Genomic DNA, 15,868 nt, shown 5'->3' on the forward strand with positions numbered 1-15,868 from the left:
ATCTCATGGAATGATTTGGGTTGGAAAAGACCTTAGAGATCATCTAATCCCAACCCCCAAACCACTGACTGAAGAAGAGAAAAGTTATATTTCCATGAAATAGCAGTGATTAAGCTGCACACAATCTGCTCCAGGTTATTTGCTCCTACCTAGTGGAATAGCCATGGGGATGAGGTGGCCTTCCAGAGGACCAGAGGCAGCAGGGACATCCTGGCTGGGGCTGAAGAGGTACTGGCTCTGCTGGGCAGGGGCATACACAGGATTCTTCTTCCTGGGGCTGCTGATGATCTTGTGCGTGTGAGAGCAGGTCTGGGTCCTTGCTGACTTCACCTTTGTGCCTGAAACAAGAGCACACAGACTGTAAAGGTCACAAAGCATGCACAAACCCAGTGACAACACTCTACTGAGCCAAGCCTTCCTACTGAATCCACTGCAAATTTTTACTCTGGGATGGAGGGAATGAGGGAGGGAGTCCCAAAGGGCAGAACCTGAAAGATGTCTCGTTATTGGCAGCAATGAAGGAGTTAAAATTGCAAGTTTTAAGTTGAATCTAGCAGATAAGGGCATAGAAACATGAAAAGGACCAAAGGACAGCAGTAAGTTGGAATGAAATGTGTGACTGAGCAGCTAAAAAGTAATCCATGATTTAAGTTTGAAATTTGGAACTGACTATGTGATTTAGCAGCTAAGAAGAAATCCAGAATTTAGGTTTGAAATGCAGCCACAAAACTGGCAGGTACTCAGAGGAACAGGTATAATCTGTAACTTCCTGCTTTAACAACTCAGTGCTACTGCAAAATCAAGCCATAGCTAACACCCAAAAATCTTGACTTCTGTCATCGAGGAAATGCTGATTTTTTGGCCCAGTTTTCCAACTGTGTACTGCAAATACCCAGCCAGAAGTAATTTATATGTAAAAATGTCTTAAGCAAAGAGCAGAGGAGAGCATTTATTGCAATGTGCATTTCTCTCCATACAGTCATGCAAGGTCTTGCTCAACTTACAGCAAACAATGGATATTATTAGGAAAATTATTAGCTTTAATATAAATGGATAAAACTGAAAATTCCCCCCAAAAAGGTGTCAACAATTGTCAATCAGGCAGAAGTGCTTCTACTGTTGTTTTGTAGGTGTTAGGATAATGAATTTGGAAAGAAACATGCTGATAACCAACTCCATGCCTTTATTACAGCCAAAAAAATGTCATTTTACTCCTCTGTTGTTTCTAATAATCACTTCCCTGTACCTGCAGCCAGTTAACACGTGGCAACAAGCATTTTTTAACTCTGTTCACATTTAACAGACTCCTAATTAATTGAAGAATGAAAGTCAATGATTATAAAATATAGGGATATTAAAGATTGATAATGTGACTTGTTAAATGCAGACAAGCAGATAAGGCAGTTCACTTATAAAGTGGTATTTTTGTACAGACCATTTATGGGTTTTAAGCCTGGAAACAAGAAGAAATCATAACTTCTCAGTGAGTAAACACAGGTCAAAGAGAAGCATCTCTAGAAAAGGGTTTATGGTCACGTTGGGTAAGAAATGGAATGAGAAATGACAACACAGTGCTCTGGTCAACAGGATGAATGTAACCCCCAGATGTCTCAGCAGAATATGAGATGGAGCAGCAGAAGGCTTCCATAGATGATAACACTGCATTCAGCACTAATTCTGCATCTCTGCAAATACTAAAACTGATTAGACATTAACAGGCACTCTTCATTTTTTAAGGAAAAGTCATCTGGAAATTGAAGTAGCTGTAAACTGAAGCCAAAATCTCACTACAAATCAGGTAATAAATCTGAAGTGTCCTATTTGCTTTTGAAGCACAAGGTATTCTGCTATGGGAAGAAGCAGAATTGCTTCTGTCTTTAGGTGATGAGCTTGTGCCTTTCTGCAAAGCACAGGTTAGCAAAAAAAACCCTGTTCTTCAGTCAGACAAATGACTGTAACAAAAATAGATACAGTTCAGAGGCTTGTGATTTAGAAGAGGTCATACTGCATGATCTAACAGTCCCCCTTGGCCTTGAACTTTTGAGTAAAAGCAGAAATTGGCAGCGTATCTGTAATGCTGCCAACTTGTAAAAACAAGGTTTTCTCAGTGAGAATGATTAAGTACTGTATACACACAGCACCTCATTTTAATTGCTTGCAACTTTTCATTTTTCCCTGCAAAGTTTATTTGCACTGGGCAGAAACTAGACACTTAATTAAACTTAGCTTTAAAAAAACAGTGTTTTACATGTATTTATCAGTTCATATTATGCAAGAAAATAATTCCAGCTTTTTTTTTCAGAAATGATCTCTTACTCATAAAAGTGCTAGTTGATTTTTTTTCTTGACTTCTCATAAGAAACTAAGCATTAGTCACCATAGTTTATTTGCAAAGAAAATGGTTGAGAGTTATAAAATGACTGAAAAGAGACTCTCCAGATGGCCATTTCAGTCTTAAATAAACATCCTTATTCTAACACTAATTTAAAACAAGCTCAGTGGACTGCTCTAACAAAATAGAGTCTTTTAACAAGTCTGGATTTTTCAACCAATCAAACCCAAGGCCAAAGATTTCCAATCATTTTGAAGCCTTTATCACCTGGTCCATCAAGGCCACGAAGGGAATCTGTGGGTGCAGATCTGTGAAGGGAAGAACTCACCATGCCTAACGTGAAAGAGATTTGTTTATTTCCTTCTTTGTGGTTTTGTATTTTTTTTTAAGAACCTGGTGCTTTGAAGTGCTCATTCAGCCTTGGTGCATTTTATTTACACTCCTCCTATAGAGGAGCACAGAACTGTTCCTGATTTTATTATTTATACTTTGCTTTGCCATAACAGCTTCTTCCAGAACAGCAGCCCCCGAAATGATTGAACTGTTTGGTCTTCGTGAGACCCACGTGAAACACCAGGGATTATTTTTCCATTTTATTGGCAAGGTAAGGAAAGGACAAAAATGAAGCAGTTTGACCAAGAGTCTTACCTAGAGACAAAGATAAATAATGCCAGTATCAAACAAACCTCAGTCTCAGTTAAAATCAGAAGGTTTGGGAATAGGACACACTCACTGGAGTGCTGCTCCTTTACACAACATGCAAAAAAATTCAATTTTTCTCAGATAAGAACACAAGGAGGTGTCTTACTTTATTTACCGTCGGGATAGAGACAAAACCACAACTTCCCATTAACTCCAGCCTGATATTAAATAGAAAAACAATTTTTATGGTGGCTTTACTGTTGCAAACACACATTTTTCTCTGCAGCATGACTTCATGGCTTGGAAGGGAACCACTCTGGGAAAAAGCTATCCAGAGTTCACTCTCTGTTTTCCAGCAAAGAGCTTTGAAGCTGTTTGTCACACACAGGAGCTCTGCAAGACTGAAGGCAGCATTGATCCAGTGCAGTTTTCCCTTTTCATTTCTATTTGCACCCAACAGAAAAAAAAAGCTGAAGCACAGGAGCAGCTCATTCCAACTGCACAGAACCTTTCATTTCACTGACACCACTGAATTTCAACTGGTGGTTTCAAATGATCAAATGACCTGTTTGTTATAGGTAGACTGGGGAGGGGGGCACTCTTTTTTTGCCACTTTACAAGATATTGTTTCTGGAATGATGAAATTGGCCTCCCTGGAAAGGTTATGACCTTCTGTAAAGAACAAGAGCCAAATAAATAGAGAAGAAAATTCATTTAGGGCTCAGCAAAAGCAGAACTGCTGATTAAATATTTTTAAAGAAGTGCCTGTTCTCAATCCAAATCTTAGTGGTCACTGTGTCACTGTTACTACTACCCTTAAGTGCTTACAGGCACACATTTCACCCAAAAAGATCTATACTGAATAAATTAAATTATGGGTGTACAGCACAGCCAATAGTCAAAACCAGTGGTATGTCATGCTTCAAGTGAGTATACCAGAGGATGCACTATTTTTCACCAAAAAAAGACATCCAAGAGAGGGCAAACAAAATACCTAAGTCACAAGGCTGGCAGTTTTCATGTTGAGCTTTTAAATAATGTTGAGCTTTGAAAAGTTTTGTAGGTTTTTGCCAGGACTATAACCCCCACTTTCCAGGAGGGTGGTGAGAATTGTGAATATTTTCTACCAATAGCACTTTATCTTCACAGAGAGAGAGAGCACAAGTGAGGAAAGTGCCCTAAAGACCATATCAGGCCAAACAAGAGATTCTTGTACGATTTGAGGACTTGCCACAGTGGATGTACATCATAATCACAGAAGGGTTTGGGTTGGAAGGAATCTTCAGGATCAACCAGTTCCAAACCCCTGCCAGGGGCAAGGACACCTTTCACTAGACCAGGATACTCAATAATATTAAAATAAATAAATAAATAAAATTTAACAATAATAACAACAATAACAATACTACTACTACTACTACTAATGTTTCAAAATCCCCAGCCCCAAATCCCAGCACTGCCTGTCTTCAGAAACACAGATATGTTTTACACCATCCATTGCAATGGCCTAAAAACATGATTTCATCAAGTGACTGGCTGCCTTCTGATGTTAATCTCTCATATTTCACACAGAATACAATGTTTTGACAGCTGGAATAAAAACCCAGGCAGCATTTTTAAACATGGCATTTAAGACTGCATCAAGTATATTTTCCCTGCGTGGGTAACAACAGCCTAAGTGCAAGAAGCATGGAGGGAGCCAGTTAATATTTCTCCATGGGTGCACATCCTATTAACTCCATTGTGCCCACCACCACCTTAACCCCCTCTTGCTCTTAAGCCTCTCTCCCATCTCCACACTTTCCTTCATCATTGTCTTTTTTTCATGTCATTTCTCCCCAGTAAAATTATCCACACTTTTATTTTTTTAATACCAGTTAAAGATTATTCTTAGTTTTTGCATTAAGAATCAGGTAAGTTTTGGAAAGTTAATTAAGAAATAAACCAGATCCAATTAAAACATTACTGACTCTAGATGAATTTATCTACACTGACCTGTGTCAGATATGATATAGTCTCCCTCTGTAATTATTTTACACATTTTTAATAGGTTAGAAAATTAGGACCCTCTTATCCTAACTTTGCCAACAAAACTAACAAATAGAATTAATTATTACCAACTAATAACCTTTATCAATTAAATAATCTTAACAAGCTATCACAGAAAGGATTTCTACTCTGCTTGTAACTCTTAAATGGATGAAGAAAAAGGAGTTACTTGCACTTAGTGAACTCAACCAATGATTCTGATTACATCTTTCACTACTTTTATCTTCATGCCCATATATTTAATTTTTCATATTTCAATTGATGCATTAGAAACAGGAAATTAAATATTAGACTTTCATCAGTTTTCAAGTCTCAGTACATTTCTGAACTCTGAATGAATTAAATATTTAAACGAAAAATCACTGGATAAACCTGACACAAAAATATATCTCCCAGTGACCTATCAAAAATTAAGTTGATTTTTCAACACATTTACTTGTGATTAGCTTTAGCAATTCAGCTCATTAAATCTTGGACAACAATAAATACATACTAATACATTTATCATATTTAGAAATAAGTATTTATTTGCCAATCTAAACCAAGTGAGAGACACATTAAGCAAAGTTGAAAAACTTCTGATTTTCTTTTAGTTTCGAAAAGAGGATCTTAAATAGAAATAAACTATTTCAAATGGACAGGACCTACAAGAACCATCTAGTCCAACTGCCTGACCACTTCAGGGCTGACCAAAAGTTAAGTTAAAGGCATTTTCCAAATGCCTCTTAAGCCCTGACCAACCTGAGGCAGTGACCACCCCTCTGAAAAGCCACTGCAGTTGCTTTATACTGAAGAGCAGATGAAGTAAAATTAACAGATTCATCTCCACAAGGAATTTCTGGTAGAAAACGGGGAAGGAACACCTTGTTCCCATCCAAGAATCACTTACCTCTAACAGTCTCTATCAGCTTGGGTCTGGGAAGTTTAGATTTGGGAGAGGGAGAGGTGAATCTCAGGTAGGGTTCTTTTTTAAGCGTGCTCCGGCGGCCCTGGTAAATTGGTTTCCCATAAATTTGAGACAAATAATCTTCATTTTGGACCAGTGCAGTTCGACCTACAGCTCCCTGATGGACAGCAAAAAGGAAGAAAAAAAGTAGTTTACAATTCTACATGTATGCAAATTGGAGCAGGACAGAGCTATCAGTTTCATTTTGAATTAGTACACCTGCACACATCATTTTTCATGTCAATACTGAACAGTTTTTTCCCAGAAAAGAAACCAACTACTTGGCAACTCACATCTGCCTTTCTTTCTTTGCTTTGCACATCTTCAGAAAAGTAAGTTTTAAACTTCTGTTTCCTGGTGTTATCTTCCACCTGCTTCTGCAATGGCTGAGCTGGAGGTGAAAGCTTTTTTGGCAAGCATCCTGGGATGTTTTCAGTTTTCTCTTTAGTTTCTTTCTTGGTCTTCACAGCCCTGAGGTTTTGGGCTCTCTTGTTCCATGGGGCTTTTTGATCATATTTCCCTTGTTCTGAATCACTTCTTGCCATTTCAGTCTAAATAGAAAACATAAATATAATAAATGGAGATTTCTGTATCCAAGGCTATCAGCAGAGTGTGTGGATAACTTTGAAGCTCTGAGAAAGGGCCTGTTTTTCATGTTAGCCAGCAAGTGAGACCAGGGATTTTCATTACACAACTACAGTTTTAAAACAGAGGTAAATATTTTATTTATTATTTATTTCTTCATTATTTTTTAATTTATTTATTTGTTATATTTATTTTACTACAGCTTACTGCATGCTAGCAATAACAGGCAGCTTTCTCATGTTTTCAAGAGGTGAGTAAATCACTTTACAGTGGACATGGAGGAAGAAGGAAAGGTGGAAAAACCCAACACAAAAATCTGAACTCATTTTCCCAGCCCTACCTGCATTTCCTCATTGATTGCCTTGATCCACTCATCCACAGCCCTTCGGATACGAATCTCTTCCAGGACATCTCTGAAACAAAAGAAAGAACCATTTTAGGTCAGTGCTTCTCAAATTGCACAGATTTGTTCCTGGGAAAGGCTTTAAAGGCTCTAAAAACAGAAGTTCAGAGCACAGACAGTGAGATTCTGCACCTCTACACTCCCCAAAAGACACCAGTCCCAACCCCAAATCTCTTCTTGCATGGTGACACCTGCAAACCCCACTCCCTGCTGGTAAATACTGACATTATTACAAATATTTTAGGAATAAGAAGCAGCCACGTGTCACTTTCTACTTTGACCAAAACTGAAAAAACAAGAAAACAAAAATATTCCAACTTAACAAAAAAAGCAGATGACAAATTACTACAACCTCTAAAAGTTAATGAGGGCAGGTAACATGCCTCAGAAGAAACCTTATATATAGAGAATAACTACCTTCCTCAGAAAAATGCAAGTTTGGATTGTATTTTAATAGAAAATTTCCATTATTATTAAAGCAGGAGTATTTAACACAACTAACAAAGCAAAAGTTTAAAAGCCAAAGATCTGTAGTGAGGGGATTAAACTCTGTAAATTTACAGGCTTATGAAGCCTCTTCTGCTCTGAATAATTAAATTAGGCTTCCATTTTCTTTTTAATGCAGGTAGGTATGGAAACAGTTAAATGTCCTGGCAGCAGAGCAATCTGTCCAGCTGATAAAGCCTCAGAAATCAGATTTAGGCACCTGACAAAAATCAGTTCACACCACAAGGGCTGAAAAACATCTGAATTTCAAGAATCAGACAATGATTGCTAGCAAGAGCCAATAAATCCTTTTTGCAGGAAAGAACACAAGTTCTTCAATGCCCAGATTTGGAAACATCAATCTCACAAAGCACTGAATTGCAGGCTCTGACCTGTTTGTAGTCAAGGAGTTACTGAAAGCATACATGGCATCTCCATCTTTTGCATGAGTAACAGCTTCCAGATTCTCCTCAAGGACTTTTTTACTGTTTTGCACTCCTCTCAAAATCCTTTCAGCATCTGTCAGGATAGACCTTGGCACTTGGACATTTTGAAGGATGGATGGTTTGCTGACTGGATGATGTTCAGGAGGATCAGGTGCAACAGGAGGACTTTTTGTCTAAAATTGAAACAGAACCTCTAGCTTTTAATCAGAGATTGTGATTTCCTATTAATCTGTTATCACATCAATGCCATCATATGAAATCCTGCCTGTGTGCACCATCAGCAACTTCAATTACTCAAGAATGTTCATTATGTTGCAAATATATTTAGAGAAGTGAAAGACATCCAAAAGATCTCAAATGGAAAATGATAGGAAGTATGAGAGGCAATGCTAATGAGGCTAATAAGCATGTGAAAAGATGGCAATTAGATACATGAAGTATCACAAGCAAATCTCTCCCTGTAACAGTAATTAAATATAATTAAGAGCCTAATAAAAGCCCAAGGCCTCTAAATAGATGCACTTGTTTGGCATCAATCTACCCACAAGAAACACCGAGCAATACTTGTGAGTTTTAACAAGATAAATCCCTCAGTAGCCCCTTGATCCTCTTTCACTCATTTTCACTTTTCAGGAGGAACAATGAAACCTCTCACTTTGCAGAACCCTTTTACAGAGATAAAAATCGAGCATAAATTAGCTGCTAAGTACAAAAGAAAGGGACACAAACACAGGAAAGAAGTTCTCACATTCATTGTCACACTCCTGAGGAAAAACCCAGGGGCCCATGAAAGCTTCATCAAACAGTAAAAATATTTCAAAGTGATAAATGTACATTAAAAAACACCTCAAACCAAAACCAAAATGCCCAGACACTGACGAAAACATCAACTGAATGCACAGAAAAAACAAAATCTCACAGATCACAACTCAGTTTTGGCTTTAAGATTACTCTTTCTTCAAATCAGAATTAAACAAAAGTTTATGTTCAAGTTTATGTTCAATACTGCCACAATGCCATAACAAAACAGGAATCAACACCCTGATCCCATAACCTCGGTTTTGGCCTGGTGAGTAAAGGACCACCAAATTATTTATCAATTTTATATAGGCTTTCATTTTAAAATGAAACTTTCTGACAAATACTGACTCAGGAAGACAGGTAAAACCTGTGAGAAAGGGTAAGAAATACAGATACATGATAAATTGTAAAATGATGCAGACTTAGTGAGACCCAGATCATGAAATGGTAACTGGAACTGTTAAATCTGTAAAAAATGCTGGTAGCAGCAGCCCACACTGTGCCAGTCAGACACAGCAGCTTCCTGCCTGACATTATCCCCTGAAAGGATTTCCTAGGACTGAGCCAGACAGGAGGAATGTGATGTGAACAAGAGCAATCCTTTAACAAACATCCAGGTGTGCCACAGGCAGGCAGTGATACTTCATTGCAAACACACTCAAAACTGCTTCAGCACTAGAGCATTTGATAGAAAACCCAAAAACCCACAAAAGAAACACACATTAAAATGTCAAGGTATACCTTAATAAGATCAGTCAAGTCAGATTTCCATGAACTTGCTTCCTAAAAAGACAGAGGAAGAGCTGTTGAAACTTGAAGGTAAAATCCATAGGAGATACTGGGTCAGGTTCTCTGGCCACAATGAATTCCTTGGGTTAGAGCACCACCTTCTGTCCTCAGCTAACTCACACCTTTGCTTTATGACACAGCTGGTTTCTCGTTTACCCAAAAATGTGTCATTTTATCACTCTACAAACCTCTCAGTGATGAGGAGTCAGTAGCTAAGTGTTTAATTGACCTAACTCTCCACTGGCTAAGTCATCACATCTCTGTCTTTTTATTGATCTTTTTCATAAGAGAAATTTCAAGTAATTTCTGTAACTGCCCTTCACCCATTCTTTATCCCATCTCATCTGGTTCTGTTGTAACAAGGTATGTTACTTGTTTAAGTTTTTAGCAACAGTGGTCAGAAAATGTTTGCAACCTCGGTGGCACCTGTTTCCATTCCTAGTAAGAACAGTTAAATGTAAAATCCACAAAGTGTTACAAAATCTGTAAAAAATACACCAGCTATGCTATAAAATACGACAGATGAAGCTGCATTTTCTACAGATATAGCAACAAAAACCAGACAGGTAAGACAAAATATTCTTTAGGGAAATATGCAAGTTGAAACTTCTAACCACAGGAATGAACAGGCAGAATCAAAGCTATTACATTTCAAGCCAATTCACAGAGGTGAATTTTCACTTTTTTTCCTCCTTTCTCACTGTGTTCATTGACAAGGACAGAAAGGACCACAGCAGACAGGTGGAGCCAGGAAAGGCACCAGGTTAGGAGATAAAAGCCTCAGTTGGCTGAAGCTCCACGTTGCCAGCACAGAAGCAGATCTTGCACCCCCAAAGGTACAAAATCACTAGCACAAGAAACAGCACAAGGATTCTGTGCCAGGCAATTCCTTGGAAAAAGCACTCAATACAAAAAAAAAAGTGGCAAAATGAGAAAGGAAATGCTTAAATCAGCCCTAAAGCTGACTGGAGATAAATGGAACACTGTTCTTTCCCGAATAGGAAAATTACATCAGCTCTGTAGCTCTGCAGAGAACAGGCACTGATAATATGCAAAACCTTAAACAAAAACAAACTTTTTTTTTCTCTTTCTGTCCTTCCCTCTCTCTCACCTATTTTTTGTCTGGGACAAGGGCAGGCAGAGTCCACTGAACACCCAGAGCATTATTCAGGCTCAAAGCTCTTCCCCACACAGAGACTCCAATATTTCAATTAATTGTAAACAGATGTGGATCTTTCTACAGGTGTAGAAGAGCAACACTTTGACTGATATCAGACCTCAATGGTTTTCTCCACATTTTTATTCCCCTTTTTCAAACCCCTGCTCATTGTGATTAGATTGACTTTACCTGCAGAATGTTGTGCATTTCTCTTCTCAACTTGCCAAGATCTTGAAGTAAATCATCTGCTTTTTGCACTGTTTTCTCAATTGAATTGTACCTTTCAAAAGAGGGAATTAAGTCTGCAGGCAAAGCATTCTGTCTGAGGGGAGAAACACTCCTGGTTACACCTCTCATGGCTCCTGAGGTAGCCCAAGAAAGGATTCAACTGTGAAACCAAGCAGAATTTACAGTGCAAGTACCAAACTTTCAGATAAACTGGAACTTGGTTTGGCATCTGAAGTTACAGAGAGGGTAGTGGGTTTTTTCTCTCTTTACCACTTAACACCTTCAGCCCCATCATTTTATTTTCAAGAGTGAAATTACATCTAATAGAGCAACACTTAAACTCTGGATATCTTTCCATTTGAAGCAATTCACATTTTTGTGCACACTGCTCTAAATCAGACAGCATATATGCAAAGTTTCTCACTCTATTAGTGAAATTATAACTTTACATTATTGCCTGGGGAAAATATGCTTCAGACTGCACAGCTAAGAACATTTTTTCACCCATTTTAAAGCTTAGGAATTGTTAGGTGGATGCTGCTCCTGCAAAACACTCCAAGTGCAACCTGCTGACCTCTGAGAAAGGTGTTGTGAGCTGTCCTTAGGAACAAGCCTTCATCTGCCTGCAGTTCAACAGGAACCACAGAATCCTGGAATATTAGAGCTGGAAGGGACCCACAAGGATCAGAGTCCAACTCCTGGCCCTGCACAGACACCCCAACAATCCCACCCTGTCCCTGAGAGCACCGTCCAAACTCTGAACTCTGTCAGGCCAGGGGCTGTGCCCGTTCCCTGGGGAGCCTGGGCAGTGCCCAGCACCCTCTGGGGGAAGAACCTTTCCTGATCTGCAACCTAAACCCACCCTGGCACAGCTCCAGCTGCTCCCTCAGGCCCTGCCAAAAGGAATGCCAAAATAGAAATACGCCAGCACAGCTGGGCCAGACTGCAGGAGCACACCAGGGACTGTTACTCCATCAGTGTCTGATGCACCTCTCTCAATTTCACTGGAACAGAAACTGCCCCTCAGTTTTGGGTTGTTGTGTTTATCCACCTGTCTCTCCCAGCATGCCAGTTCCTTTCATTGCTGTTTAATGCTGTCTTCTTGGAATATTCCATTTGCTTTAGTGGTGCTTCTTGAGAATTCAGAACGTGTTCCAGACCTTTCCCTTCACCTACAATGAAGTGAAATGAAGCAGAAAAAAAGAAAGTTAAGTTAGTTCAATCTATTTAGTATTTCCCTTTCCTTTCCAGGTATTTCACTGTACTAACCAAGGAGAGTAAAATATTTTAAAATTCAAATATATAGATCTATTTCAGATAAGGCAAGTCACTTAAAACCACTCACACTAATCTGTCTTTCTGAGATTGCTTTAAATTAGCAAAGCTAGATGGAGCTGGGATGGCAATGAACTGAGTCACTGAGAACAAATCTGTGACATTATGGACAGCATGCTTCCTCCTTTGTCTTATTTCATTTATTCCTGGACCCACTGAACAATAGGAACATCTGACAGCTTTGTAACAGAGACAGAACTTGATCAAAAGCAGCAAAAGAAAATTACATTTGCTTTACATCTGCTGCTTTCAATATAATAATCCAGAGACCTTGTGGACCCATGAAAAAATGAAATAAAAATTCAATTTAACCAATAATAATGGCAAAGTTATTAAGCAGCTCCCAAGTTTTACATTATTCTGTCTAATTTTCCTGAAACTTGACTTTGAAAAAATATTTCAGTGACCAGTCCTGCTGAAACTCTATAGATTAAATGAGCACTGTCTTTAAGTCTTTTGTTACTTATTGAGTAAGTGACTTACACACAAAACTAACCCTTCCCAAAAGTAGATTCCAAATATTCCCAATATATGCATTTAAGTACCAGCAACCCAAGGGAAAAGGTCAGAAAAGGTGAGGAATACACAAAGGCCATACTGGTTAGGCCAGTGGAGGACAATACCTTCTCTTGTAGGTTTGGGATTATTTTCTTTTTCTACTACAGAATTTTCTTTCTCTGAGATTTTCCCATTTTTGGGTACAGGTTCTGGAGCATATCTTCGAGGAACTGGTGTCTTTAGAGGAGATTTTTGGGTATGACCCCCATGACTTGGAAAATTGCTTGAATATGCTTCAGGGAACACTAAAAAAAAAGTTATTTAAATGCTGACAATTTTCTTCAAAGGAAATTATATCATAAAATCACAGAATGGTTTGGGTTGGAAGGGATCTTAAAGATCATTTAGTTCCAACCTCCTGCCATGGCAGGGACACCTTCAACTATCCCAGGCTGCTCCAAGCCCTGTCCAAGCTGGCCTTGGACACTGCCAGGGATGGGGCAGCCACAGCTTCTCTGGGCACCGTGTGCCAGAGCCTCACCACCCTCACTAGAATTTCTTCCTGGCATCTAATCTAAACCTACATTCCTTCAGTTTGGAGCCATTCCCCCTTGCCCTATCATTACATGCCCTTACAGACTCTAGGAAAAAAATCTAGGAGAAAAACCCATGCCAGGTCTATAAATTCTGCACAAAAATGCAAAGAATTACTGCACTAGTTAAGTAAACAGGAAAAAAAGTTTTAAACTTCTGACTGCTATCATAAGGGGATTAAAAAAATCCCAAAACCCCACTTAGTTCATCACAGGCTTCCACACAGATTATGTCTCAATAGGATTATTTTAAGTCCATGCCCCTCCTGATGCAGACTTCAGTAAATCAAAAGTCTCACTTTAATTTAAACTGGAAGACGCTGGAATACCTTCAGAATGTCACAAAAATTAGAAAGAGCATTGGGCAATAAAACAAATTACACAGAAGAAATGTTTACTACTCATTACTGATGTGATGAATAATCCAATATTAATGGACACAAAATTAATGCAAAACTAACAGTGAAAATAAGCATTTGCTCCACCTTGGGCAGGTGCAGCACTGGCAAGGAATAAACCTCTGTGAGATGAAGGTGCTTCAGTAGTGAGTGATCTCTGCTCTGGCTTCTCCCAGTGCCCTGCCAGGGGCCCAGGGGCAGGCACAGGACCCTGCTGCAGGCCACGGGTGTTCACTGCAGAGCTGATGAGATGGGACTGGGAGACAAAAGTACAGAGCATTTCTGGTCATTGAATCACAGAATTGTAAAGGCTGAAAAGAGCTTTAAAATTACTAAGTCCAACTCTTCTCGCAGCACCACCATGTTCCCAACCAAACCAAATCTTCCAGTGCCATATCCATGTTTTTTGTAAACTTCCAGGGATGGTGACTCCACCCTTTCCCTGTGCATGTTTCAATGTCTGACCCCCCCCCCCAGTGAAGAATTTCCCCTAATACCCAACCAAAACCCACCCTGGTGCAGCTTGAGGCCATTTCCCCTTGTCCTGTCCCTTGCTCCCTGGGAACAGAGCCTGACCTGCACCAGCCCCACCCTCCTGTCTGGGAACTGTGGGGCCAGAAGGTCCCCCCTGAGCCTCCTTTTCTCCAGGCTGAGCCCCTCCAGCTCCCCCAATCATTCCTGGGGCTCCAGATCCTTCCCCATCTCCACTGCCCTTCTCTGGACATGTTCCAGCCCCTCAGTGTCTTTCTCATTGTTGAGTGCTTTCACTTTGATCCACTTCCACTGAACTTTCTTTCTTTCTACTACTAAGAAACAATCCAAATTATTGTAACACTGAGATACAGAAGAAATGATTAACCTGAATATTCATTTGTTGCTCCTGCAGCTTTTCCAGGTGCTGAATCCTTTGCACCATGAAAGCATTCATTTGTTTTTCAAGCTCACTGACTCTCTGCTGGTAGTGGGGTTCCTCATGTTGAGCCTTCATTTTTTTTTGCTGTTCAGACACTCGTTGCAGCTGCCTGTCTGTCTCCTGCAGCTTCTGAAGCAGTTCTGAAACTGAGTTCACTTTTGCTTCCAAATCATTCTGAACCTGCAAGAAAGGATGGGAAAAAATAAAAAAGGGAAGGGAAGGGAAGGGAAGGGAAGGGAAGGGAAGGGAAGGGAAGGGAAGGGAAGGGAAGGGAAGGGAAGGGAAGGGAAGGGAAGGGAAAGGGAAGGGAAAGGGAAGGGAAAGGGAAGGGAAAGGGAAGGGAAAGGGAAGGGAAAGGGAAGGGAAAGGGAAGGGAAAGGGAAGGGAAAGGGAAGGGAAAGGGAAGGGAAAGGGAAGGGAAAGGGAAGGGAAAGGGAAGGGAAAGGGAAGGGAAAGGGAAGGGAAAGGGAAGGGAAAGGGAAGGGGAAGGGAAGGGGAAGGGAAGGGGAAGGGAAGGGAAGGGAAAGGGAAGGGAAGGGAAAGGGAAGGGAAGGGAAAGGGAAGGGAAGGGGAAGGGAAAACCCATTATTGCAAAAGATGTGTGAGCATCAAAAGAACAAAGCATCCTTCACAGAATCCTGGATTTGCATCCCAAAAGAAACAAAATTCTATTTAGCCTTAAACTTTTGGTGGTTCAGCAATATTGTGAATTTCTAAATAGATAAATCAAATGTTGTCTGTCTCTGCCCATTTAGTTGAAACCAAATTAGCTCCCTCTGGTATATTGGTCAGCAAGTGTGAGGTGACAAACACACAAAGCAGTGAGCAGACACTCACTCACATTCAGGCTCTCTGGAGCTACCATCAACAATTTCAGGCTTGTCTGGAACATTTATTATTTTAAGAGGACAAAGAACTGCTACTCCCACCACTGACCTTGAGAAGTGGAGCTGTGGTGGCAATGGCAGCAGCAGTGGCTGCTGCAATGGTTGTTGCAGACTCAACTTCCCTGGGTGCTGACCTGATGTCACGCCCAGCACCTTCCCTTTTTTCTGTGGAGGCTGCACTTCCCAAGAGCTGCACCTTCACCTCCTTATGAACAGGGATAACCTGAGTTCTAGAAAAATAAAAATGTGCCTGTAAACAGCATTTTCTCCATATTTCCTCCAAGCAAATATTTCCCCCACACAGCACTGATATCATTATATAAGCATTTCTCCTGGAAGTTTTGGCACAAGATACTCCAGGGAATAAAATCAACTGAA

At 40.0% G+C, this 15,868-nt stretch overlaps 1 protein-coding gene across 8 annotated transcripts in view; it reads right to left on the reverse strand.

The window, feature by feature from the left end:
- Positions 1–15,868, reverse strand: part of KIAA0586 (KIAA0586 ortholog) — a 107,060-nt gene that overhangs the window by 87,361 nt on the left and 3,831 nt on the right. For 7 of the 8 annotated variants that reach the window (XR_005256983.1, XM_038136858.1, XM_038136859.1 and 4 more), the window contains exons 5-16: positions 15,540–15,720; positions 14,550–14,783; positions 13,778–13,946; positions 12,825–13,004; positions 11,918–12,038; positions 10,828–10,960; positions 9,432–9,473; positions 7,836–8,062; positions 6,895–6,967; positions 6,263–6,520; positions 5,913–6,087; positions 150–338 (exon numbers count right to left, since the gene is read on the reverse strand). Coding sequence is in view for 7 of the 8 variants with exons in the window: in XM_038136858.1 (XP_037992786.1) it covers positions 150–338; positions 5,913–6,087; positions 6,263–6,520; positions 6,895–6,967; positions 7,836–8,062; positions 9,432–9,473; positions 10,828–10,960; positions 11,918–12,038; positions 12,825–13,004; positions 13,778–13,946; positions 14,550–14,783; positions 15,540–15,720 (1,982 nt within the window). In the remaining variant the exon portion in view is untranslated. The remainder of the gene's footprint in view (positions 1–149; positions 339–5,912; positions 6,088–6,262; positions 6,521–6,894; positions 6,968–7,835; positions 8,063–9,431; positions 9,474–10,827; positions 10,961–11,917; positions 12,039–12,824; positions 13,005–13,777; positions 13,947–14,549; positions 14,784–15,539; positions 15,721–15,868) is intronic. The other variant, XM_038136860.1, reaches the window with a different exon arrangement.

Source organism: Motacilla alba, chromosome 5 (assembly GCF_015832195.1).
Source record: "Motacilla alba alba isolate MOTALB_02 chromosome 5, Motacilla_alba_V1.0_pri, whole genome shotgun sequence".
Classification (NCBI taxonomy): Eukaryota; Metazoa; Chordata; class Aves; order Passeriformes; family Motacillidae; genus Motacilla; species Motacilla alba.